The sequence below is a fragment of the Folsomia candida genome, unplaced genomic scaffold (assembly GCF_002217175.1).
Source record: "Folsomia candida strain VU population unplaced genomic scaffold, ASM221717v1 Fcan01_Sc001, whole genome shotgun sequence".
NCBI classification, from domain to species: domain Eukaryota; kingdom Metazoa; phylum Arthropoda; class Collembola; order Entomobryomorpha; family Isotomidae; genus Folsomia; species Folsomia candida.
The window spans coordinates 5,331,454-5,357,132 of NW_019091193.1; the positions used below are offsets into that span (position 1 = coordinate 5,331,454).

Sequence of the window (25,679 nt, forward strand, 5' to 3'; positions counted from 1 at the left end):
GGGGGGGGGCGAGATTCCATAATATTATGGAATATTAGTACAAATACTTACATATGATCCTGTGCATATGAGCATTATCAATTTTTTGTATGCACATACATAACTAGGAAAATATGTATGTTTAAAACTCGAATTAAAATTTTAGATCCTGCATACTGCATGTGCTTGACTTAAATCCAATTAAATGATGATGTAAATTTGCGAGTATTTCTCCTTGCGTTGTTAGAGAAAGGGGTTTCGAGGAGACGGAAACCTTTTGACAAGTCTTCCATCCGTGCCGAGTTTCTAATCGATAGATCGTTCACGTCAAAACATAAAATTGTACGTTCATCTGCCGAGTGAAAATGGAACGCCAAAACCTTTTTTCGTCACTTTCAGAAAAACTTTCTCTAATATGTATTAGTTTGTAAAAGATGCATGAATTATAAAATAGCTTTAGTTTGGTGTCCAGTATCATCAATTTTGCTTGCATATTTTCCCTACATTAATTAAAACTATTTTTGATACCACAATATTTCCCATAATATACAAGCCATAAAGTATCGAAAGTAAAATAAATTTCAATTTAATCATTCTCTAATTAAGAAGGAAAATAAATTTGAATTTAATAATTCTCTAAAGTAAAATACGTTTGAATTTAACAATTCTCTAAAATAAAATAAATTTTAACTTCATAATTTTCTAATTATTACGGACACATACATGTAATCTGTGCCTTAAAAATTATTAATCATTACAAATACTGTATTTTAGATCTTTATTTATCTAAGTATATCTCCAAAATTTTTGCATACATACATTGAACTAGTTCAACTAGTCCAATGTAGAAACCATTTAACACATAATTATCTAATTACCCCGAGATATCTACTAGTTGGTTGACGAACGCGATTGTCTAAGGTTAGGTCAACGGCAAATTTGTTTGGCTAAGTTACAACTTAAAGCCAATTTAAGTATTATTATTATTTTGCATAGGCTAAAGATGAAGAAAATTTCGACGCTTATGCAACTCGATTTTAAAATGATGCCGTTTGGTTCTATTAAAAAACGTTAGCTCAGTAACCGGTCATCACACATATGCATAATATGGCTTCCATATTATGCAATACATTATTGAAGCTCATTAAATTTCGAACTAAACGCACACGGCTCTTCTAACTTGAACTGGGATCACATTTTAGCTAACAGATCCCATTTGTACTCGCCAACATGCAGATAGGCGTGGACTCGACACAAACATCTATAATTATGCCAGATTTTTTGTATGTATTCTTTATTAAATAATTAAGTAAGTATTTAATATTTATGTAACACTCATTATATTCAGATTTTACATAATTGGTCATTAGCTGCGACATAATAGTAAGCTTAAGGAGAAGACATTTGGTTACATACGTTAATATGATTACTAAATTTGTCGTGGGTTTGTTCTGGTTCCTGTTACATATCACTATAATTCAAATATGAAAAGCAAATTTTGTACTGCTCGTGCATAGTGAAAATACAAACATAATAGCTTCGTGTTAATTCTAAATTTAAGGGCATACTACGACTAAACTGGTACTTACCAGGGCGCATAAACTTTTTGTTGTCCGTGGTTTCTCCTAAGGAGAAACCTTATCATCACCCCCTTAGGAGAAACCACGGACAACAAAAAGTTTATGCGCCCTGGGTACTTACTAATATTGTCGATATCTGCATAATATTTTACATCCAACAAAGCTATCTATATATGACTTAAAATTAACTATTCGTAAATATCTGTGTAATGTTTCTTTAACTTTTTGCACGCTTTGTTTTTCAAGTTTTTTGGTATGAGATCTTGGGCTAAAGGATTTGGTTAAAAGTTCACTTGATTTTATGTTCTCTAAGGCTTTGATTTGATGAAATCTACCGGTTTCCGTTAGCTCGCTATGAATTTTGTGGCGACGACGACGCAACTTCGTTTCCATCGTCACATTCATATTGTTGATGTACAACGGATCGCAGGGAACATGATTCTGAAAGGTCTACAGTTTCAACTTTTGGTTGTTGGGAACCATCGCATTGTGTATGATTTTGTTGTAATGTATGTTGGGACAAAATATCTGCGTAAATTTCTGAACTTTGAGATGAACCCGAGTCGAAAGACTGAGCAGCATTATCCTTCCTAGCATTCTTCAAGTATTTGCGCTGAATTACGGGCCTATTGATTTTAGCCGGAACAGTTGATTCACAGTCCGAGGAAGAGACTGACGACTCAATATGAGCCCTTCAATTTAATGATACAGCATATAAATTAATTGGAACAAACAAATATTTCGCTAAAAAATTCAAACCCAGAAATACCATAGTCTCCGTGGAATACAAGGTCTTCCTCTTTTTCGTCTAGTTGGGGTGGATGATTCGGCTAGCCACGCTGACACTAAAGACTTCGTTTTACCGTTAACCGATGAACTTGAAGGCGTTTCTGGAGTGACACTCCAGAAACCAGGTTGCTGAGCCCTCAATCGGAAAGACATTTTATGACGTTTTTGATTACTATTCATTTTTGGCGTCCACTCTGGATCTTCGTAATCCTCGTGCTTATTCTTTACTCGCATGGTGGAATGTCTGCGAATTCGAAAAGGCGCCTGCAACATGGAAGTAACTATTAATGGAATTCCGACTACAGTATTTATTTATCTTCCAATAGCTACATACCTCCGCTCTCGGTGTCGTATCGTTCATATGACTTTGGGAGGTTGGGCGAGATTCGATGATTCTGGAATGCTTAAGTTTCCCGTGTTTTTTTATTTTGATGTTAACGCTGCAAACTCTTGGACTTCGATCTTCTTTATTTGTTTGGGTCCTCTCAAATGCCCCCTTAGTTTGAGAACGTGTAACAACACCTTCGGATTTTTGTGGCAAGGAAGGGAAGACTTTTTCCTTCACTCGTTTTGTTTTGGCCAATACTTTGACGATTTCCTGTTGATCACAACATAATGCAATGCTCCTCGCATCCGCGTCGCATCCGGAGCATGTGGCATCGTAACTTCTTCCCGTTTTGGTGGATGAATTTCTCGGTCGTAAATTTCTGGCTGCTGATGCTTTTGAGGGATCAATCTACACACGAATGAAAATTGTGTGTGTAATTGACGATGATTTCCCAATCTCATACATATAACTCAGGAACCATAAATAAAATGGAAAATATAGAAAATCTTACAATTTCCTTCCTTTTTGTAGATTCATCCAAATCACTGTCATCATCATCGGTAAGTAAATTAGGATTTAGGGGCCGAAGTCGTAACCACCTATAATCTATCGATTTATCCTCAGCATCCGACATTTTCAACCCTTCAATTCGAACAAAAGAGAAACGTAATTTGTCGCTTAAAACCTTTCATTAAAATCGCAAATAAAACCGACAACCTCAACCTCAATCTTTAGCCCTCAGAAATTATATTTTACCAAACGTACCGACTAACTTTTTCGTTCCGAGCTACATGACGGGAAGAAATAAGAATGATTAGAAATTACGACTCATCCACATCCACACCAAAAGTTATAATTTTTTAAACCGAACATATTCAAAAATTAGTTCTGTCGCAGAAGAGAAAAAGAAATAAACAAAACTTGGCCCTTCTCGACTTTGCTTTGTCCAGTCAAGCCGCTCTCCAACTTGGAGCCTCCAAGTCCTAGCTTCTCGCACAAAATGAGATTATTCACATCTCACGGTGAGATTCTCACCTACACATTTTCATATTTTTTGTATGTTTACTGCACAATAGTCTGAATTCCCTCAATTCTCGATAACATGCAAAATAGAGTAAGAGGAAGGAATTGCTACAAAACGAGTCAATACTAAGAAAATGTGAATGTGCAAATATGGACATTTAGTGCAATAATTGATATGTACGGTGTTCATTATGCATACATACAATTGCAGGTAATTCAGTTTATTCAAGACCAAAAAGAGTTTGAACAAAATTAGAAAAAAATGTGTAGGTATGTAGATCACAATTAATCCATACTAAACCCTGGCAGCATGAACCTCTTATTCTTCTCTGATTCCGGATGATACCTCTTCTGAGCCAAAGCTTTGCACCGTTCCAAGTACTGTTTCGCCAGTGGCATGTCGTGCGGCACAATACGCATTGAGCAGAATGTCGACAATATTTCCCTCCAGGATTGGAACAGTTTCACAGATTTCCACAAGTCGCTTGATCGTTGGCATCATTAAAAGATTAGGATTGACAAGATGTGTTGGCGACCATTCGTTCATATTGTCGAATAGTTGAGTGTGTTCTTTTGCGATCATTTGCATTTCCTTGTCCCTGTAGATGCAATCAGGCGGACAGATTATTCCATAAGTATTTTTCAAGTACAGTCGTGTGCCATCAGTAGGAATGGGATCCTTAGCGAAACGCTTATCATCCATGTAGATGTAGGAAGTGCAGATTTCCTCACCTGGTCCAAAATTAAATAATCTCATCAGCTTTGTAACTAACTATCGTAATTTCACCGTTGTACATATATTCCACTAATATTAGTGAGGAAAAATTCGTTCCCTAATGAATATGAGAATATTTTTCTAACTCGACATTATTACGTATCAGACAAATTTGAAATTTATCAGATTCTTATCAATTCAACATTGCAAAAAGCAATATTGCTTAATTGCTTTGTGTAAATACAATTTTGTGTTTCGATTCTCAGAGTCAATGCCCTTTTCTAAATTTGGTATTTTATGAATGTATCTTAGACAAAAAATATTTTTATTATTTGGAAATTGAAATCAATGTACCCATGTATTTTCACAGTTCGCATAATTTACTCAACCTCACCTTTTTCAATATCTTTCATCGAATACAAGATCATGACCTTCGACTCGGACGCAGAAATGGTGCCGGCATTTGCAGCACACTTATGATTAACTCTGGACATGCGGGCACAAGTAAAAATGGACTCCTCCGACAAACCAAACGAATTTAGGTTAACCTTGTCCTGAAAAGTTCCAGAAGCGGGTTCCAAGTCGTTGATAAGTCGGACTCCTATCTCCAAATCGTTTGTTCACCATGCATCCACAATAATTCTTGAGTTGGCTGGAATTTAGCGTAAGGCAATGACGCCAAGCCCTTTTCCTGCTACGGGAATGACCTTCCAGTCCAAATCTTCTTCGCCGCAGTTGAGGTCACACCATTTTTCGTGTTGTTGTCCATCACCGTTCCGAGCCCAGTCTACTTTTAGACATTCATCACTGCAGTAAGCTCGGCGGTGACATTGGCCACAAAGCTTGACATTTTCAGGGAGAACAGTGACGAGGCAGTAGGCACAGTGGCGATTTTCAGACGATGGTGCCGACATTTTACTTCCTTTCAAATTTTGAGTCGATTTTTATTCTGCAGCACAAAAAAAATATAAGACCGCTCAGGTTAACGTACCACTATATACATACTTGGGGTTGTTTAATAATAGTACTGAATATAATATAGTGAATTGTCAGCTTACATTTATTTAATAGAATCTCAGAAATATATTTCCAATTATTTTTTTATCCTGCCTTGCATAAAAACCTACTCCAAGCAACTTTGCGGGGCCTTTTAAGATGGCATTGATACCATCTTGGTAGTTAATGGCAACACATTTGGGTGGAAAAGACCCCCACTGGCCAACTACTTGGCCGATCATGCCCATCTCCGAACTCATCCTTACTTTTGACCAGTGGCGGCGGAAGATGACGTCATCGTGGGGACATTAGCGTTGCAGGATATAAGAAGGCGGGACTTCTCAACATTGACAGGATAGCAATGTCCCCCCGATGACGTCATCTTCCGCCGCCACTGCTTTTGACCCGAAGATGAAGTGTGCAAAATTTCAAGTCAATAGCTTATGTTTAAAGAGAGTTATCGTGCGCACAGACGGACGCACAGATGGACGGACAGACAGACATCTTGGTAAATCTATAAGGCCATCTTAAAAGGCCTAATAAAAGGCCTAAAAATCACGTCTGCTGGTCTGCTGGCTGCATGCTGGCTGGCTGTTGTCTCCTCTGGGTCTCAAACTTCCTGAATAGACGAGACAAACCGTCATGGTTACATTACATACACATGCAATGCAATATGAATACCAATAATTCCTGATTGGATTAAGTAAGATTTTTCATAATCCAATCAGTAACTATATTTACCTATGGGATGAGAAGACAAGTCGTTTCATTTTGATGGGCCACGTTCAAATTTATTTTTAGTCGCCCTCTAATTTTAATCTTATCCGCACCATTCGCAATAAATTGGTCGCTGGTCGCTGGTCCCCGGGGGACCATCTAAAAAAATGGTCCCCGAGGGACCATCAAAAAAAACTGGGGACCCTCGGGGACCATATTGGTCCCGGGGACCATGGTCCCCTGCGAGCTATGATCCGCACGTAGTTTTGGCGGCTGGAGATTCTATCACTATTATTTAAGAAATATCCTTTTAATTACTCTACGCCTTAATTATACCTGAAAGGATTAGGTCGTCCCACCTAGGTGGTACGACCTGTGTTTCTGATCTGGGGTAGGTGCACCTACCCCAGATCAGAAACAAAGTATTTCAAACACTGCATAAAAGCAATCAATGAAATCTGGCTGCCTTTGGCTCATTTTATACTCTGAAAATTTTATTCAACTCACGTATATATGTACGCCTCCTTGCATAAAACTCATAGAAGAAATTCTTTAGGACTCACACATTGTACCAAAGATAAAGAATAAGTAAAAACCTACATAATCCCAGGAGGGATTATGAAGGATATAATCATAAACCTACAATTCTCTGAAACAATTTAATACATTCGGCTAATCAAAATACAAAGGTTCTGTACATATGATTAAATACTAATTATTTCAAATTACATTAGTTTTCTGCAATTACATATTTTACAAAATGCAAATCCCGAATTATAGATCTATCACTTTCATCCTGGATCTTGAAAATAATACACAACTACAACACAATTCAACCAGCAACAAAGCAATTGATATGGTACACAAAACGAGAAATATGACACATATCCCGTACATATTTTCCACAAAGTCTAACTTCTTCCAAGCCTGTCTTAAACTTTGTGCAATTTTGATATATTTCGTGACACCTTTCTCCTTGGATAACTTGTACCACTTTTCCGCCAGACCGGAAGACATTAGGCCCGATATTCTCGACAGAACAATGTCGTTCCCCCAATTAAACAGCGCCCATCCCTTCGTTAATTTAGCCAGTGGTTGCACACTCTTACTAATTGCAAAGTGCGGATAAATCGCTTGCAAATGCGCGTGCACCTGAAGCACATGATCCGTCCAAGATGCCAACGCTGTCCCTTTTGGACCATTGCATTCCTTGATTAATTCCGTGAATGAAAAATATCCGGTGGAAATGTTCACATAATCCGGCGGAATTGTAGTAATATTTTTCAATTGTAGAATCATTTTGTAGTCCGATGAGTTACTGTCGTACTTGCGCCCCCATTCATCCCTCCCTTCCAAGAAATATTCAAATATAGATATGAGCGACAACGACTTGCCATACATGGACAAATCCTGGCCAGGTTTGGATTGGTTGAGGGCATTTATGTAGACTGAGGCATCAGAAGGGATGGTGTAAACGGAGAATTTATTTTCAATTAATTCCTCAAATTGTGTATATGTCGCCCTGGTGGGCGGAACAGTTTGTCGTTTGACGTACTCCCCCTTGTACGAGTTGGACAAAATGAGTCCTGCCAGAATCCACGTGGCGCAAATGATGTATGCAAAGTCAGAGTAGATCGGAATGCTGAATTGTTCAGAAAATCGTTTCGGTTTAGATTGATTTTTAGCCCATGCATTACTCTGCTCCAGCAGGGAACCGCACCCCACGAGTAGCAGTGTTGTTGAGAAGGTGTTCGCATCACTTCCCAGCAAAGTGTACCCAATCGATAGCAAAACACAAATCGCAGTACAGCTCAGCAACAAAAGGAGCCATGTCAGGTCATCCAACGGCGTCGCCAGATCACTAACGCCCACCAGACCCGAGCTTTTCGCACGACATGTTGTAAACTCTAATCCTTCACTTTTATAAGTTAGAATCTGACCCATAAATAAATCCATCAGGACGAGGGGAGCATTACTCCGGGTACTTGCAATTTGTCCGTTATAAACGTGCCTGAACAGTTTTGCATACTTGACATTGTCTCCAATGCTTTCAATTAGAGGAACCTCCTCACATCCGGTCTCCACTCCAGTCATGGTTGCATTATCAAATGCTAGTTTGAATAGGATTAAATCCAAGTTCATTCCTCGTGAATCGTACTTTCTGAAATTGAGGTATTTCACTGGCCTCCCGTGGTGATAAGCGGCCGCGGAAAGTCGAGCTTCTTGCATCGCGATATCAACCCCGTTTAAGGAGAGATGATTAATTGTCCAAGTTCTATCAACCACCCCAACGGTGTGCCCCGATATTGCTGCTTTCAGCGCTACAAGACTTATCAAATCTGACTTTGAAAGCAGAATGAATTTTGCGTGGCACGGGGTACAGACGTCGCATAGGAAATAAAACTGTGAGCCTCCCCTATCATCAAAATTCCACTTGTTTTTACCTGTACGTTTTATTACAATCACGTCAAACAAGCTTGCCGCTGACCATTGGCCACGCTTCCCGTCAACCAACGGTTTCGCCCAGGCGCCCCATTTCTTGGGATCCGTTACATTCGTAATGAGAACTTTGTGAAAATTGTATTCCGAAATTTTATACGGGATCGCATAATGGTCCAACCGCCCAATGTAAGAATAGCCCACGTTAATGTTCGGAATCCTCATCCGATCGGTGAATTGGACTATTCCAAAGGAGGAAACTTCGATTGGGGGGAACAAATGGAATTCAAACGTGCAGACGTGGTATGTCGCCCGGTATGCGATCGGAGACGAACTAAAGTTGTGATCCACGTCGGCGGAATAGAAAGTTTTATTAGTCCCATTATTTTCCCATGTAGTTTGATACACTTTTAATTTTACTCGGACAAGTGGAATACTTATTATTAGAGCCCAGTTCGTCCCTGAGTAGTCGTACAAAACAAGGAGACATGATTCTAATGTTTTTAAAAGATTGGTAAATTCGGGGGGAGGGTGAGTACTGGAAACATATCGTAGGAAAAATATAATAAATATTAGAACCCGTTTTGAAAATATATTGTCCATTTCTGCAATTAGTTTTGGATGTGATGCTAACTTGCAAATCGTTAAGATCTTAAATATTGGCTAGACAGTCAGTTATCTTGTACATTTGCTTGATAAAATGCTACCCATTGATCTTAGTAACGTTGGGTGTGGTATGATGAAAAATAATTTGATAGATAAATAAGGAATAGAAATTTCAATGCAACTTCAAAACGCCTTAACTTGACTTCGTATGAGGAAAGTTCCAAAGCACTGTTAACCTTTTCCCGACGTCGGGTCATTAAGTTAAAATAAGGTGGATACGTATGTATGTAAGTGGATTATGGTGAAAAATCTTAAGTATATATAAACTCACTTTGTGGATAAGTAAATAATAAATTTATTCAAAGTTATAATAAAATATCACATTATATTTATTAAATATACATACATGCATAGATATGTACGTATGTATGTATGTGTGTATGTATGTATGTAGACATTGCAGACATATCTACATAAATATGTCTACACGTGTGATACATGCTGGTATTTATATTTCGCTTATTAAACCATAGCGTACATATGTTTCCATAATGATAAATTTCAAGAAGTTCTTCCCTTGTTGCATATGTTAGGAAATCTCCAAATTTCCAAATCAGACCTTGTTATTCCCAAAATATTTTCAAGCTCATCATATGGCACGTGTAACTCTCGTAACTGTCTGCATGTAGAAATTGTCCCAATTTTTCTCTCCTTTTGAAGCAGGAATGTTTCAAACAGGTTTTGACACTTTGTTATCTCTTCATCTCGACTATATGCAATTTTGAAGTGATGCTTAATGTCCAATCTCAAGTATTGCAAGGATGGTAAATACTTCTCATAAAGGTCATAACACTTATCCGCGCCACCCTTACAGCAACACCCCTCCCTGAAATACACTCTCGGACAAAAAGTCTTTTTATAGTATCGATCTTTCAGTGTCCTTCCAGAGTCCCCTTCGCACAAAATTGTCAAATGTTTCAGTCTGGGCAAAATCGGAAGCTGGATTTCACTCGGGAAAAGCAGCATGGGCAGAATCACGCGAAGATGAACTAACGTCTCTGCATGTTTTGCTATCAATTGTTCGAAATCCTGGAAAACCCCCATCCAATTATCGTCCCCAGAGGTTTTAGTGTACAACCAATTCAGTTCTAATTTCGTTAATGGTTGAGGCAGGATGAGACAACAGCGCAACACTTCCGGGGTCGAATGTAAGACCATAATTTCTCTCAAATTTGTAAACCCGGAGGGATCGCTCTCAACTAATTTTGACAGTTCATCCAGAAAAAGAAGCGTCAACATTTTTGACGTGGCGAATCCCATCGATTTAATACTCGTAGGACCCAATATCTTCAAAAATGCAGCACACCATCCCTTATTCTGGTCATTTGCTTGAGTAACTGGGTTTGCAATGTGCTTATCATTGTCCATTTGTAATATTTCAAATGCGATCGTGACACTTTTTAACTTTGTAAAATTAATATTCGGAAACCCCAATGTTGCACACCCCCAATCACCCAGCATTTCGAGATGCTCCAACGTCTGAGCGACGCCATGGAGCAATCTGGTTCGTAAAGCAAGGTCTTGTTTCGAGCAAATGGCACCATTCATTCTCAGCGATTTGACATTGTGCGAATTTTTCTTGGGATTTAGCAAGACTGAAAAATCATGTCGAAATTTCGACAGTATATTTCTAACCGTGGGGTCCTTCAGATTGGAGAGCAGAGGTAGTCTGATGTACCACGAGGGATGTGAAAAGGTTCTCATTTCATGATGATATTGGAAGAAGCGCATGGATTCCTTGGCGTCACGATACGAGTCAAAATCAAAGGTTATGATGGATCGAGCTTTTATGTGAGACAACGCTTCTGAATTCCAGAGAGAGGAAACGAGTCGCAAAGTTTTTAATTTCTGGAGGTTAACATAGCGCAAAATGGTGTAGACAATGTTCCGATTATATCCAATTGATGATTCGCTACTATTGTTGGTGGGTTGCGAGTTTGGCACAGTTCTACTTGAATTGACAGTGCTAATTTTTAAAGTTTTCGATTGCTGAAAATAAAAACGAAGTTAAAAATTCAGTTTCAATTATTATGCTTAAAATTCCTACCTCAAAGAGAAAAATCGGAACCCCACCCCACTTTTGATTATATATTTCTATGTAAGAAACCATGTCGTCTTCCACGCTGCAATTTATTCCCAGTGACAAATAGTCGCCGTGATTGAGTTGCGTTTTTTCATAGATTTCGTCCCCATTTACACTCGTGGCGTTCCCTTCCAAAGGTGTTATCCAATAAGAACCATCTCTTTCGACGGAAATTTCGCAGTGAGACCCTTCCCCAACTTCGGAGTAAAGGCAAAATATAAATTCATTCTTTTTTTGGCGTCTTGTAAATCTTTTGCCGATTGTATACTGCAAAAAAATATTTGATTAATAAATTGTTTGACGTGAATATGCAAGGTTGAAATTATTATGTGTACCTTTTGTCCAGAAATATTAAACAATGTGCAAAATTCTTCACTAAAGTTTTCTCTTTTGATGCTTTGCAGTGCATGTAAATTCGTAAATTTGGTAACTCCTTCATTCCCAATCTTGTCGAGAATTAGAGTAGAACTGGAACTCAAATATTTTGAGAGGAATAGTTTACCGTCGCACATTTTAATTAAGCTTTTATTTAAAATTCATTCGTGTTATGCTTTTAATTTAGGTGGTAAAATGGGTAAAAAGAATTAAAGATTAAAGTTTAGCAGATGGCATGCAATTTGTGCACGTGGAACTGGTCCGGACTGGTCGAGGAGACGAAAAATGAAAGACATTTCGTCTCTGACTGAAATTAACGAGGTTCAATTGCGTAGTTGAGTGATATTTAAGTAGAAAACAAGTTATTCTACTCAACTGGGTTACATATGAATACGTATATAATTTGGATGGCATGAAATTGTCTATGTATTTATTAAACAGATAAATATTAAGGAGATAACAAAAACAAATGTGTGCGGCCAGTTAAGCCAAATACATATGTACGCAAGCGAACGTCTCCAAAGAGTCATGAATTATTCATTAAGAGCTGTTATTCCGTGACTAGAAAACTATTTATAAGCATTGGCCGCATGCATGCATATCAAGCGATTTAAACAACAATTTCTTAAACTAGTAAGATTTTAAATAATTAAGCCAAGACGAGTGAATGAATGATATCAAAGATGATTTTCATGAATGCATTGATGCAAATCAAATTCGTGTACGTAATGAACTTCAGTCCCTGTTACGATTGTACCATGTGTCAGTTCAGATTGATAAACAAAACAGAAATGTAAGCTCTGACGTAAATGCAAATTTATACCTTATCAGCTTTACTTTTCGATGTTCTCGTTTCTGGTCTCGTTTTTCATTTTAAATTCCATAAAACCTTATTTTTAAGTACATAATTATTGTATGGTTTGAGTACCCTCGCATGTTGCTGATTGACTAAAACGACATTTCACTCGGTTTCTGAACTTGCCTTCGACCCTGACCCTGAAGGAGGATAAAATCGGGATTAGACCAGCATTATTTAATGTAAAAAATCTGAAATAATTTTTTCTGAATCTGCTCATATTGTTCTTCGTACAACAGACGAGACATGACCTGGAAATTCTTTCCCCATTTTTATAAATATAAAACTAATTTGTATTTATGTATAAACATTATTGTGGAATTTTTATTTGCGAAATGCGAATACGAGTTTTTGGGTGAATCCCACAGGAAGCTTTTCGTCATAAAATTTACTTGATTAGATCAAAAATCTACTTACCTGGCTTGGTTTAAGGTTGATGAATGCTCAGATATGAACTGATGTTGAGTGGGTTGCTTGCTATACCCACTAAACCCATTTTTGCTCCTTCAAACCTTCACGAAAAATTAAATTTTTCACTGATTTTGAAAATTCTTTCATCCTATTCATTCATTATATGTAGTCCCAGATTATTTTCTTGTCATATTCATATCAAACTCAATTTCAATTATTTTTGAAATAGTGTAACGTCGCATGTCCGCCTACTCCACAATGTTAAATACGTGTATGTATGTAGATAACTAGTTACGTAATTTATGCACCCTCCCTAAGAAGATAAACTTACCTTTGCTCTCACAGATTTTGATACCCTTTTGGCATGTTATCCTCGGAGAATAGTAAGTAAGTCAGCCCCCAGTGGATAAGTTAGTTCAATTCCACTGGGCTGGATGCATGTGAAGGTCAAGAAGACCGGCAGTGGTCGATTTTACTCGGAATCGTATAAATTGTGATAATTATTACTAGAAATCTGGTTTTAAAATATAATCTAAGAATATATGTAAGATATAGCATTGTGTTATTTATGTGTCTGCTGCTTGGAAATCCAATTTCACAAAAATTTACATAGGTAATTTCAATCCGGAGATCTGGACGAGTACAAAGGTCACACATAAGCATCATACGGACAGGATAAGGTGGTAATTAAATCTTACGAATTTGGCATTTGGAATTTCACTTACCCAAACGTTTACGATACTCACATTTATTACAGTCATCCTCACTCCTCACTCCATAAAAATAGTACAATACAATTTTACAATTTTTTATCACGAAGCAAGCAACCGTGAACTAAGACAGTAAAATAGAGCACTATTATGGGTTGAACAATGTATTTAAAGTCTCAACTTTGTTGGTAAAGATAAATATGTATCGTATCATAACACCTAACTACCATACCGAAGTTGACCACAAGAATTGCTATAGTTTTGTACATGCATAGACGAAGAAATTCACATCTTGGTCCGGATGTCAGGTACTTGTGTATTCTAACGTCACTGTAAATGTTTATTTTGCGGATTACTTAAAACGGATGGCATTAAAGATCAACTGATTAACTGATTCCAGAATATTCTTCGCGATAAAAATTGAACAATGTTCATATCAGTTTGTTCACACTATGTTTGACCAACCTTGGCAAGACTTTTCTCTAAAAATCTCCGTGTTCCAGGCAAACGGCCAAGCTAACTCTAAAGTTGTATAATATAACTTATATTAATCATGCATTTGGGCTAATCCACTCCAGTCGTAATTCAGCTTGATAAGTACATACGCATACTCATTATCTCAATAAGATACTGTCTTTGTACTTAGTTGTCACAAATTTAAGGAGATAGTCCAGTGTTGCATCTTATTTTCGACATGAGTGGAAATTTCGGTACATGATACTCTTCCTTCTAATACCTTAAACCTTGGATTTAAGTAAATTGTAATTTTATTATGCAATTAATAATAGGATGTCAATTTTGGATAACGTATGCTGGAGATGACAAGGAGGCTTGGAAATGTATTGGGCTGGCACGCTCTGTTAAACGGACTTTGTCAACTCGACCACTCGGAGTCATTTTGTCCGACAATGTCTCACTTGACATGGGGTATGCATTTAATTAATTACTTATTTTCGAAAATTTACATCTAAATACAAAATTATAAAGTTATACAAAAATTGTATTACCAAAATTGTTATATAAAATATAAGGCGTCGTCTTCAATCTGAGTTTCAAATCTGTCACCGAATCGACCCATTGCTTCTCCAGCTGAACGGAATACCTTACCAATTTCGATCCACTGCAAAAATTTACGCTCAACAACTTCCACAACTGGATCACAGCGTCTTCATTGATTGTAACTGTCTCGCTTTAAAGAACTGTGACGAATTATTTCGACAAAACGGAGTTCAGTGGGTCAAACAAACTGGATCGGAATATGCCGCAATTGTGGTTCAATCATCAACGGTGACAAAAGAAAACAAGAAGACAAATATCGAGAAAATTGTTTCCAGAGAGAACGGATTGAAAGTAGCCACACCGAGTATGATTGATGTCGACGATCAGGAGTTTCATTACTGTATGGAAGTGGATTTTAGTGGGTAAAAACATTAACACCACAATTACAAATATATGAATGGGTTCTACTTATACAATTGTCATAAATTTTGTACATATTTTCATAATTATTTGTAGGGAAACTCCAACTCAACTGAGTGGGGATGAGATAAAAATGGTCTGTTTTGTCAATGAGAATCATCCATTGGAATATGAACGGGAAAAAGCGAACAATCGTGATGGATTTCTAAAAGAGTTGGCTAGATTTTGGAAGTCACTCCTGCCAGAAAACTTCGCTACTTCTCGTAAATTGCCTGTAAGTTGGTTAATATATTACAAGATTTACTTTGTTAGCATCATTGCGCGACAAGTGAAAATTTTGCTCAATTAACCATCCTTACTATTTAGATTATGCATATATTATTTCTAGCTTATTTAATTTTTTTGGTATTTACGGATTTACAAAATAATTCAGTATTTATTCAAAATGCCACACTATATGCAACATAATTATCCAAAATTTTCACAGCAGCTCTCAGCGTTGGACTCTGGTGATCAAATATTGTTTGATCAGCCCCCTTTCGAACTGAATAATTCCATCGCGATTGTCGGCATGGCGTGCAAATACCCAGGTGCCAACACAATTAGCGAGTTCTGGGAATTACTAGAAAACGGCACGGACTGCATTGTTCGCGTCCCTGAATGGCGCTGGACCAAGGAAAACTCGTACATAGTGATGGACGACGTTCGAAAAACTGAAGCTGGTTTCCTTTCTTGCCCGATTGAAGTGTTTGATGCTAAATTCTTCAATACGAATCAGGCTGATTTGGCATATCTCGACCCACAACAGCGTATTGCACTGAAAGTAGTTTGGGAAGCTCTTGAGCATGCAAGAATTGACCCGGCAACCCTGAAGAACTCATTAACTGGTGTATTTGGGGGGTATGAATATCTTTATTATTTACATTGGGGGTATTCATTACGAGTTCGCATGTTCATATCATAGCACAATTCACAAAAATTGCAAACTAAATAATAGTATTGGAGATGTGCAAGTGAATTTTTCAGCCAAAATTTTTGCGAATTTTTTTCTACGATTGTAACTATGCAAACTCGTAATGAATACCCATTATGCAAGTAAGTACTTTACCCATCAATGAAGGAAAAATTAATTACTAAACTAGTTTCTGGAGAGGTGACTATAAAGAGATGCTGCAACATCAAGGATTTGCTGGCACAGATTTTCTCCGAGGTTACATGGGAAACGCGTTGGGGCCATTGACGGCCAGAATCGCTCACTTCTTAGAGTTGATTGGCCCATGCTTTTCAACAGAAAGTGGCTGCTCGACCTCTATTGCGGGGGTCGATATGGCCTGCGAAGCCTTGAAAAATGAAAGAGCAGATGTTTGTATCGCCGTGGGAGTAAATCTACTCCTTCATCCATTTCCACTGATTGGCGGACTTATTGAGGGAGTCCTTGCTCCAGACGGTCGTTGCAAAACGTTTGACGCATCTGCAAATGGATTTGGCCGTGCAGAAGGTGCCGCTTCACTTATTCTCAAGCGGTATTCGGACGCAGTAGCTCACGGTGACCGAATTTGGGGTCTAATTCGTGGAACAGCGGTTGTGCAAGAAGGCATTTCAAAAAATATGGGGACTCCAACGGTCGATGTAGAGGCTACAGCGATGGCACTTGCACTACAGCGGGCAGCTGTAGACCCAGAGGATGTGGATTTTTTAGAAGCGCACGGGACGGGCACTGAGGTTGGCGACCCGATCGAGGTCGCAGCAATCGCAAGGGTTTATGGAGGCAGAAAATCAGACAATCCACTTACAATTGCATCAGTCAAGACACAAATTGGCCACACTGAATCGGTGTGTGGGATTGCAAGTATTCAAAAGACGGTGCTTTCCATGAAATATGAAAAAATACCAAAACATCTACATCTAAAAGTTCTAAATCCTGACATTGATTTGAGCAAAATCCCTGCGAGAATTCCAACCGAAATAATTCCATGGCTAAAAAGAACTAGTAAACCACGGATCGCTGGAGTTAATTCATTCGGGATAACCGGAGCTCAGGCTCACGTGATAATTCAGGAACCACCTGAACCAAGCCCAACCAAGCCAATTACGCTTGCTGATAATCGAAGTATGAAAATCTTAACATTTTCGGGGAAAACCGAAAAAGCTCTTCAAGCTCAGCTAGAAGCATATCGCAATCTGCTGCCAACTACAGATGCCGATTTGGGAGACGTCGAATATACAATGCACATGGGTCGGTCGCATTTTGCTTTTAGACAAGTAGCACTTGGTAGCACGTCGGAGGAAGTCTTGACCTCGATTGAAAATATAAAATCCTTCAACTCGATTCCAAACCTTGCTCCAAAAATCTGCTTCCTCTTTACCGGGCAAGGTTCTCAGTACCTAGGAATGTGCAAAGCTTTATACGATGACAGCGTCGTATTTCGATCAAACTTTGACAAATTGGATTCAATTTTACAGAAAGAGCACAACATTGAAATTAAAGAAATAATTTGGAATTCAAATTTAGAAACCAGTTCCATACATTCAACTTTATTCAGCCAAACGTCAATATTTTGCGTCGAAATCTGCATCCTTCGTCTCTGGGAATCTTGGGGTGTGAAACCTGATGCCGTCTTGGGCCACAGTTTAGGCGAGTTCGCAGCATTAGTTGCGGCTGGAATGATGTGCGTCGAGGACGCTTTAAAGCTTGTGGTCACACGATCGAAGCTAATTGACGAATTACCACGTGGCGGTATGCTTGTTGTAGGATCGGAGATCGAACAAGTACAGAAAGCTTTAGATCAGGCAGGACTCGGGAAAGGAAATCCAAACGGCTTGGAGATTGCTGCTGTAAATTCGGTCACCCAGACTGTCGTTGCTGGAGACCTCGTCCTAGTAAAGAAATTTAAACTGTTTTGCGATAATAATTGCATTAAAACTCATGTGCTGGACTCGACCCATGCTTTCCACTCAAGGCACATGGACCCCATTCTGGAGGAGTATGGACGAGTTGCAGCAGATATGAAATTTAAAGAATCCAACTCCAATGTCATATTCGTATCAGCGGTAGAAGGTAAAATCATCCAAAGAATTGACGTCAACTATCTCATAAAGCATACGAGAGAAAACGTGAAATTTATGGAGGCGTCGCATGCCGTGGTAAAAGATGGGCTTGGACTATTCGTTGAAAATGGACCACAACCAATTTTATCATCTCTTTTAGCCTCAAATTCAGAAGAGGTTAGTGATTTAAAATAGTTTCCCCCTTGCGTTCTGAACCAACTATCTAGTATATAAATAATTCTGGTTTGTAGATTTCGGACAACATAATTCTGCTGCCATCAGTACGCAGGAACGAATCTAATTGGGTCACCATTCTTGACTCGATGGGAAAGCTGTATAAGGAAGGCATTCCAATAAAATGGGAGAATTTCCATCGTTTCACATCCGCAACCAAAATTGACCTACCGGGTTATGTTTTCGACGAGTCACCCCATTGGATAAAGATTAAGGATGACGGAACCGTCCCTTTTCATCCACTGCTTGGCTCGTACATTCCAAACGCCTCTGACGTCACTATCTTTCAATCAAGTGTTAATGTGAATCGCGTCCAGTTCTTGCGGGATCACCGACTTGGCGAAAAGATAATATTCCCATGTGCTGGCTACCTCGACATGTGCTTGACTGCTGGATACGCAGCGTTGCAGTGCGACGAGGGAAAGTACAGAAAACCAACCACATCTCTTGCCATTCAAAATTTTTCAATAGCATCTCCAATATGCATGAGTGAGATGCATAGTACAGAGTTCCAGGTGTGTATGGATCTAGGTCTTAATTAGACTAATATTTGCACTTGCTAAATACTGCAAACATGAAAATGTATCTAAAATATTTTCAATGTCGATTTTTAGGTTGTTGTATCAAAAACTCTCGAAGGGGAAACAACAGTAAAAGTGAACTCGCGTTTATTTTTGGAACCATCAAAATATAAATGGATTAACAATGCGAGAGCCAGATTCGTCATAAATTCCACCTCCCCCGAAAATCATTTAACAAATTTCCATGGACTGAAATCCAGAATATGCGAACCTATCAATGAGTCATTCGACTATGAAAAATTAAAAGAGTATGGATTTAATTTTGGCCCATCAATGCACACCATTTGCAATCAGAGCTGGAAAAATCCGGAAGCTGACTCTGGCGAATATATTTTTTCCTTCAAGTGTAACGAAACTGTTGAATATCTGGATAAATTCATCCTCCACCCTTGGGTAATTGATGCCACGTTCCAAGCACAAATTCTGGGAATGACAATGCGCAGAGATAAATATATGATCAAGGGCCAATTGATCGTGCCTATTCAGATAGAAAAATTTATCTGGTGGGGAGGCTCTTGCTCATCTGGATACATATATTCGAAACACTTGGATGGCTGTAACGAAGCCCGCATTTATAGCGAAGAGGGAATCCTAATAGCAACTGTGCTCGGAACGGAATTTATGGAGACGACCCTCAATAATATAATGGCTATGATCGACTCCCAAAAAAATCCGTTGCCAACTATTACAGAATATGTTTGGAAAGAACATCTTGGAACGAGAGAAAGAAGAGTTGTCGTCGATGGGGAAGATGCAAAGTTGCAAAATATTGTAGGACCTGTCGAACCCGTGCATTTAACACCTGATGAGGGAACTGTCTATAATAACTATGCTAAGCACGGTGGACTGTGCATGCTTAAAGCAATGAAAGAACTTGGACTCGATCAGTATCAACAATTTATGTGGCCTGAAATAGCGCAAACGTTGAAAGTGTCTCAAAATTTGCACAAGTTTTTGCGCTATATTCTTTTGGAGCTGGTCACAGACGGTTATCTGGTTCTGGACCCCGATCAAAATCGTGACGCATCGGTCCTTCATTTTTCGTTATCGCTAACTCTACCCTTCCCTACTTTGGAGAAAATTTGTTCAGATATTTCCACTTCAACTGAGACCTGCCAGACTGTAAATTATACGTGGACCAGCACAATGTCTGAACTGTGCAAGTTTTGGGCCGTATTATCAGACATCCTAACTGGAAGGCAGCAAGCATTACAATTACTTTTTGAAAGTAATTCCAACCTACCAGACGAAAGATGTTTAGCCGACATGTTTTATGCAAATTCATTTTTTAAACATACAACTGACAACCTTGTTAGCATTGGATCACGTATTCTAGAACGCTTTCCATCAATGGGTGTTAAACCCATGGCTCGAGTTTTAGAGGTTGGAGCAGGTGTTGGTGGATGCACAGAATTAGCAATTGTTGGAATGAAAAATGGTGGTGTCTCGAGCTATGAATACACATACACCGATCTGTCTCCAGTTTTCTTACAGAGAGGGGCAACCATTTTTCAGGACACAGGGATCTCAACAAAATTTGAAATTCTAGACATTGAAAAGGATCCTCTGCAACAAGGATTTGTTCCGCAGTATTACGATGCCGTACATATTGGTTTTGTTTTGCATGCAACTAAAAACATTGAGGAATCATTACTCAACGTAAAAACCTTGCTTCGACCGGGGGGATACGTTTTTCTTTTTGAGCTTGTGGGTCAGTCGAGGGACGTCAATCTGACGTTTGGAGGCTTGGAAGGGTTTTGGAGGTTTGAAGATATTCATTTACGACCCTGGAATTGCGAATTAGATCAATATGCATGGCGTACTTTATTAGAAAAGCATGGCTTTATAGACTGTACAATTGTACTTACTCCCTATGGAGCATGTGAAATCATCGCTCAACTAAGCTTAGATAGTGAATCTCATTGCGAACAATTATCAGTGCTCCCAAGGCGTATAACACGCCAGCCGAATTGCTGGCTTCTGTTTGGTGGACAAGATTCAATAACACAAGGTGTAAAACATAAATTCGAGCTAAACGGATTTGAAACAAAAATTATACTGTTAGAAGATGTCAAATCTACTGGTCATGATATGGAGGAGGATATAGCTAACTTATTTTCATCGTGTACTTCGGACATTAGCGGGATTATTTACATGTGGAGTTTGGATCCCACGGTTACTACAAAAAATACGTGTGAACCATTCCTTTATATATGCAAACAACTACTTCAAATTACAAACTTTCAGGTGCTCGTAGTAACAAATGGGTGCATGAATATTGGTGCAACCGATTATTACCAAAATACTCCAACGGCCTCACCGATTGTTGGAATGCTTCAAGTTTTGGCAAATGAGAACATGGAAATAAAGTGCAAATCATTGGATATCGATGATGGAGAGTTTGTGGTGGACGAAATATTTTCTGAAGTATTCAGCGGAAATATCGACACATTAGTAGCCTACAGGAATAACAAGAGGTATACTCCACGCCTTAAGAAAGTAAATATGAAAAAATGTCCGCTTGACGTTCCTCCAACGCCTAATACTCGCCTCATTGCGCCCCCGACCAACTTAATTTCAGATTTGTACTTCGCACCCTTTGAGACCCTGCAACTAACCGAAGGACAGGTTGAGGTTGAAATTAGGGCATATGCGCTTAACTTCTTAGACGTACTTATGGCTACAAAACCTGACCCTATCTTTACAACGTACAACACTTTAGGAATGGATATTACCGGGGTTGTGACAGCACTTGGACCCAAATGCAGTGAACGAAAAATTGGGGATCGTGTTATTGTGATCCGGCGTTCTGGAGACTCGCTACCCAGTCGTATCGCATCCACCGAGGAACTTACGATACCCATCCCATCAGATATGACTTTTAATGATGCAGCAACACTACCAATTGCATCACTAACAGTCTACTATTCCTTAGTACATCTGGCCAAAGCACGAAAAGAAGACGTTATTCTTATTCATACAGCGTCTGGCGGAGTTGGACTTGTTGCTATTCAAGTTGCCAAGCAGATTGGCTGCACAATAATCGTCACAGCAGGAAACCTCCGGAAGAGGAACTATTTAAAAAGCTTAGGCTTGAAGTATATATTCAATTCAAGGTCGACAAAATATGAGCATGACATCAGGCAAGCCCTTGGGGGAAATATGGTAACTATAGTTCTAAATTCAATAACAGGAGAAGGATTTAAAGAGGCTACATTATCTGTCTGCCGAGAAGGTGCAAAGTTTGTTGAAATGAGCAAAATGAATATTTGGAGTAAGAAGGAGGTTCATCTGATAAGACCGGATGTGATCTACAACAATATTGATGTATCAATTCTGCCAGAAGATGAATTAAAAATGTTGAATAAAGAACTACATACTCTTATGCAGGGAGGATTTAAGGACGGCAATAAACGTCCTACGCCGCTTCCGTACACTTCTTTTGAATCAAAACATATTAGAAATGCATTGGAATATGTGGAGAAGGCAAAGCATATTGGAAAAGTGGTCATAACAATGCCAGAGTTGGACAAAGGAAGTAATCAATACAAGTATCGATTATTCAACAAGGAAGCAACATATCTTATAACGGGCGGACTTGGAGGAATTGGACTTGAAGTTGCAAAATGGATGAGTGAGGTTGGTGCGAAAAACGTACTTCTAGTCGGTCGCAGCGCCCCAAAATCAGAAGCTCTTCGAACAATTGAGCTTTTGAAACAAAAGGGTGTTTCAGTCAATTTCAGACAAGTGGACATTGGAAATTTTCATGAAGTGAAGAATCTTTTTAACGAATTTGTTCCGGAAAATGGGATGTACCACATCAGAGGAATTATGCATGCTGCAGGAGTTTTAGAGGATGGAACATTGGAAAACCAAAATTGGGATAAGTTCGAAAAAGTATATCAATCAAAAATACAAGGAGGATGGAATCTCCATAAAATTAGCGCCGAACTGAAATTTCCATTGGAACACTTTGTTGTATTTTCGTCAATGGCTACTACCTTTGGTGCTGCTGGACAAAGCAATTATGCATCTGCAAATTATTATCTCGATGCCTTGGTTCATTACAGACATAGCCTTGGATTGCCAGGATTAACAATAAATTGGGGACAGTGGGGACAGGTCGGACTGGCAGCAAATATATCCAATTCAGTTTACAAACCATTTACTGTACATCAGGGAATTTCCGCTTTGGAATATGCTATGAAAAGTCATAACTCCCATTTACAAGCTTTTGAGGCGGACCTTGGTACCATTAAAAAGCTTGTGCCATCAGCACGAGGCCTTCTCGCTGATATTGAGGTAACTACTTGCTTGGATACTGAAAATATCGACGAAGAAGAATTTTGGATGCAATACGACTCATGTACAGGAAGAAGCCAGAAACTTGATGTACTCAAGAAATGTATTACTAGTGTTATCCGAGGGACACTCAAAATGAATAAAGATGATCTCATAGATGAGAACACAAGTTTTCAAGATTTGGGTCTTGATTCCCTTATGCTAGTGGAGATGAAGAACAGTCTTCAAACCTCAATAGGGAAGCGCGTAAAGATATCCCTGCATGCAGTGAAGGACTGCAAATCAATTGTGGAATTGTCAAATCGACTGGTGGAATTGATATCTGGGGAAGACGATCTTGTAGACTTAACAACAAGCGAGCTTCTTGAACTTGCCGAAGAAGATGCACACCTTCCTGACGATATTCAAGTGGATGAACTCGTTATCAATACGTTAAGACCTGTAAGCAGAATATCCACTGTTCTGATAACTGGGTCAACAGGAACTCTGGGACCTTACATACTTAGGGAGCTTCGAGAAAATTATCCATTCGTTGAAAAAATTTATTGCTTAATGCGTCCAAATTCTTTTCTATCTCATGAAGATAGATTTAATCGTATGATGCAAGGAAAGAACTTAATTAGTCAGACTCACCTTGACGGATGGGTAGAGGCAATACCTGGAGACGTGGGGAAAGACATGATGGGGTTAAATTCAACAATGTATGCCAAACTTTGTGAAGAAGTTGACGCAGTTATCAATCTAGCAGTGAAAGTTTCATACCAGGAAAAATATAATGCCTCGAAAAATATTGGTAGTTGCCGAATTATTAATGTTCAAGGATTCAAAAATGTCTTGGAATTTGCTGTGTCGAAAAAGCTCAAACACGTTTTCTACTCATCGACAACAGGGGCCCAGACAGACCTTGGAGAAGATGGATTGTACTCTGAGACTTGGTCCACGCTGGATGAAATTCAATATATTCCTAATTCTGCGTATCTAATATCCAAACGGATTTGTGAAGTCTTAGCAAGTCAAGCTATTGAAAGGGGTATTCCTTGCAAAGTTTTTCGGATAACAAACATTGGTGGCGATAGTGAAGTAGGTGGTAATATCCAACTGGACAACTTCTTGATGATTCGATTCTTGGCATATATGTATCTTGGCTTTATGCCTGCACATAATGTGCCTCTTTGCATGTTGCCTGTCGATTTGTGTGCAGAATTTTCAATGAAATTATTTTTCAATGAGGAGGCTCCCAGTGGATTGTACAACATACTTAACCCAGACTTAGGTAACTAAACACATTTACTGTTTCTATCTACTTACGTATTGGAATTACTCATTAATTTATCGATCAAATTAAACAGACGATGAACGTGAATTTGATGAAGTTGCATTGGAACTCGGCGTAACGGTTGATGTGCTGGAACCTGACGAATTCTTTGGTCGCTTAAAATCCATGGACGATAGTGACCCAATGCATGAGTTTATTAAACAAATTATAGAATACCAGATATATGTGGATAAAGTTGAAGAGAGGCCTCCTGGGTTCTATCTGCCATGGCTCCAAGGCAAGAAAAATATTACTTGGAGCAAGAAATTGGCTCAATTTATACCTGATGTTTACCCCTCAAAGATAATGTCATCTTGGGATGTGCTAAAAAAAGATTTAGCTACAGCAAAACGGAATGGAATCTTCGACCGATACCGAATTCGGTATTCCAGTTGCACATAAATTATTTGGCGTGTTTATCATGACTGGACTCAATATTTTCACGATGTCCATCCATTAATTAAAGTTTATTTTTTTAAATCAAGCATGCATCAGTGTACATTAGCTAACCTACTCATACAAATATACATATGTATTTATGTATGCATAAAGCATTAAGGTTTGAAGATATAATAAGAATAACAAATCGGATTATCTCCTCAAACATATTGCCCGATACAATTTTCATATGCATATTGAAGTGTTTAGTTCCAAGATAGAAACTTTTCAGTAAATAATAATTATTAATTAGCCGGAATTAGTGCCAAGAGGTGCAGTTTCATAGAAGTTTTCAGAGCAGGAATGTTACCTAGTAATATTGCTGACAACATGTATGGATACATAGTACGTACGTAGCAAAAATAATACTAAACATAATAATGATATTCATTAGTCCTTAGTATCTTTAGTATTCTTCGTATCGTAAAATAAGTTACAAGGTGTTGTAAGCGTCGTACTCGTAAGATTTTGTCATCAAGAGTCTCATTACTAAGCTTACGATTTTTACGAAGCTTAAGCCCTTCTTTCTTCTTCGTACTTAAAAATATTTTATGATACTAAGGATGCATAGGAATAGGGCATATCCTCAATGAAAATAACTAATTATGCAACAAATAAATGTAAATTTTTGCATTCACAAAAAGTTTTGAGTAATACCAATATTATTTTATTTCA

General features: G+C 38.5%; 4 protein-coding genes across 7 annotated transcripts; 1 reads left to right on the top strand and 3 right to left on the bottom strand.

The window, feature by feature from the left end:
• Window positions 1–1,256: 1,256 nt before the first annotated feature.
• On the bottom strand, window positions 1,257–3,657 carry LOC118434088. Of its 3 annotated transcripts, none has more exons than XR_004833764.1 (6): window positions 3,442–3,657; window positions 3,188–3,318; window positions 2,683–3,084; window positions 2,329–2,612; window positions 1,681–2,251; window positions 1,257–1,546 (listed from the first exon to the last, which is right to left on the bottom strand). XR_004833764.1 is itself a non-coding variant. In XM_035846870.1 (5 exons), exons 2-5 carry the CDS (start codon window positions 3,308–3,310, stop codon window positions 1,912–1,914), a joined length of 1,149 nt encoding a protein of 382 aa, XP_035702763.1. In that variant the 5' UTR covers window positions 3,311–3,318; window positions 3,442–3,657; the 3' UTR covers window positions 1,257–1,911. The 3 variants fall into 3 exon arrangements, 1 of the variants encoding a protein (XP_035702763.1); XR_004833763.1 differs by having other exon boundaries at window positions 1,257–1,563; XM_035846870.1 differs by having other exon boundaries at window positions 1,257–2,251.
• A 321-nt stretch (window positions 3,658–3,978) lies between these two features.
• Window positions 3,979–5,677, bottom strand: LOC118433873. The gene is made up of 2 exons (XM_035846283.1): window positions 4,809–5,677; window positions 3,979–4,431 (listed from the first exon to the last, which is right to left on the bottom strand). Exons 1-2 carry the CDS (start codon window positions 4,906–4,908, stop codon window positions 4,019–4,021), a joined length of 513 nt encoding a protein of 170 aa, XP_035702176.1. The 5' UTR covers window positions 4,909–5,677; the 3' UTR covers window positions 3,979–4,018.
• A 3,883-nt stretch (window positions 5,678–9,560) lies between these two features.
• On the bottom strand, window positions 9,561–12,032 carry LOC110841721. The gene is made up of 3 exons (XM_022087415.2): window positions 11,651–12,032; window positions 11,280–11,582; window positions 9,561–11,221 (listed from the first exon to the last, which is right to left on the bottom strand). Exons 1-3 carry the CDS (start codon window positions 11,825–11,827, stop codon window positions 9,734–9,736), a joined length of 1,968 nt encoding a protein of 655 aa, XP_021943107.1. The 5' UTR covers window positions 11,828–12,032; the 3' UTR covers window positions 9,561–9,733.
• Window positions 12,033–14,245: 2,213 nt separating this feature from the next.
• On the top strand, window positions 14,246–25,647 carry LOC110856731 (phenolphthiocerol synthesis polyketide synthase type I Pks15/1). Of its 2 annotated transcripts, none has more exons than XM_035854356.1 (9): window positions 14,246–14,377; window positions 14,456–14,594; window positions 14,699–15,088; window positions 15,183–15,360; window positions 15,574–15,986; window positions 16,229–18,311; window positions 18,386–18,883; window positions 18,983–24,524; window positions 24,601–25,647. In XM_035854356.1, the coding sequence occupies exons 1-9, from the start codon at window positions 14,362–14,364 to the stop codon at window positions 24,966–24,968; spliced, it is 9,627 nt and encodes a 3,208-aa protein (XP_035710249.1). In that variant the 5' UTR covers window positions 14,246–14,361; the 3' UTR covers window positions 24,969–25,647. The 2 variants fall into 2 exon arrangements, with proteins under 2 accessions (XP_035710249.1, XP_035710254.1); XM_035854361.1 differs by having other exon boundaries at window positions 15,577–15,986.
• Window positions 25,648–25,679: the final 32 nt, after the last annotated feature.

What these genes read in the sequence shown, in the direction of transcription:
- LOC118434088 (XM_035846870.1), bottom strand. Translation starts at nt 3,310, where the DNA reads ATGTCGGATGCTGAGGATAAATCGATAGATTATAGGTGGTTACGACTT. An exon ending in CTACAAAAAGGAAGGAAATT is followed by an intron (nt 3,085 to 3,187) that starts GTAAGATTTTCT and finishes ATTCGTGTGTAG; the next exon opens with ATTGATCCCTCAAAAGCATC. An exon ending in ATACGACACCGAGAGCGGAG is followed by an intron (nt 2,613 to 2,682) that starts GTATGTAGCTAT and finishes TCCATGTTGCAG; the next exon opens with GCGCCTTTTCGAATTCGCAG.
- LOC118433873 (XM_035846283.1), bottom strand. Translation starts at nt 4,908, where the DNA reads ATGTCCAGAGTTAATCATAAGTGTGCTGCAAATGCCGGCACCATTTCT. An exon ending in GATGAAAGATATTGAAAAAG is followed by an intron (nt 4,432 to 4,808) that starts GTGAGGTTGAGT and finishes ATTTTGGACCAG; the next exon opens with GTGAGGAAATCTGCACTTCC.
- LOC110841721 (XM_022087415.2), bottom strand. Translation starts at nt 11,827, where the DNA reads ATGTGCGACGGTAAACTATTCCTCTCAAAATATTTGAGTTCCAGTTCT. An exon ending in TTAATATTTCTGGACAAAAG is followed by an intron (nt 11,583 to 11,650) that starts GTACACATAATA and finishes ATTTTTTTGCAG; the next exon opens with TATACAATCGGCAAAAGATT. An exon ending in TTCCGATTTTTCTCTTTGAG is followed by an intron (nt 11,222 to 11,279) that starts GTAGGAATTTTA and finishes TTTTATTTTCAG; the next exon opens with CAATCGAAAACTTTAAAAAT.
- LOC110856731 (XM_035854356.1), top strand. An exon ending in ATGGAAGTGGATTTTAGTGG is followed by an intron (nt 15,089 to 15,182) that starts GTAAAAACATTA and finishes AATTATTTGTAG; the next exon opens with GGAAACTCCAACTCAACTGA. An exon ending in TAGCCTCAAATTCAGAAGAG is followed by an intron (nt 18,312 to 18,385) that starts GTTAGTGATTTA and finishes TCTGGTTTGTAG; the next exon opens with ATTTCGGACAACATAATTCT.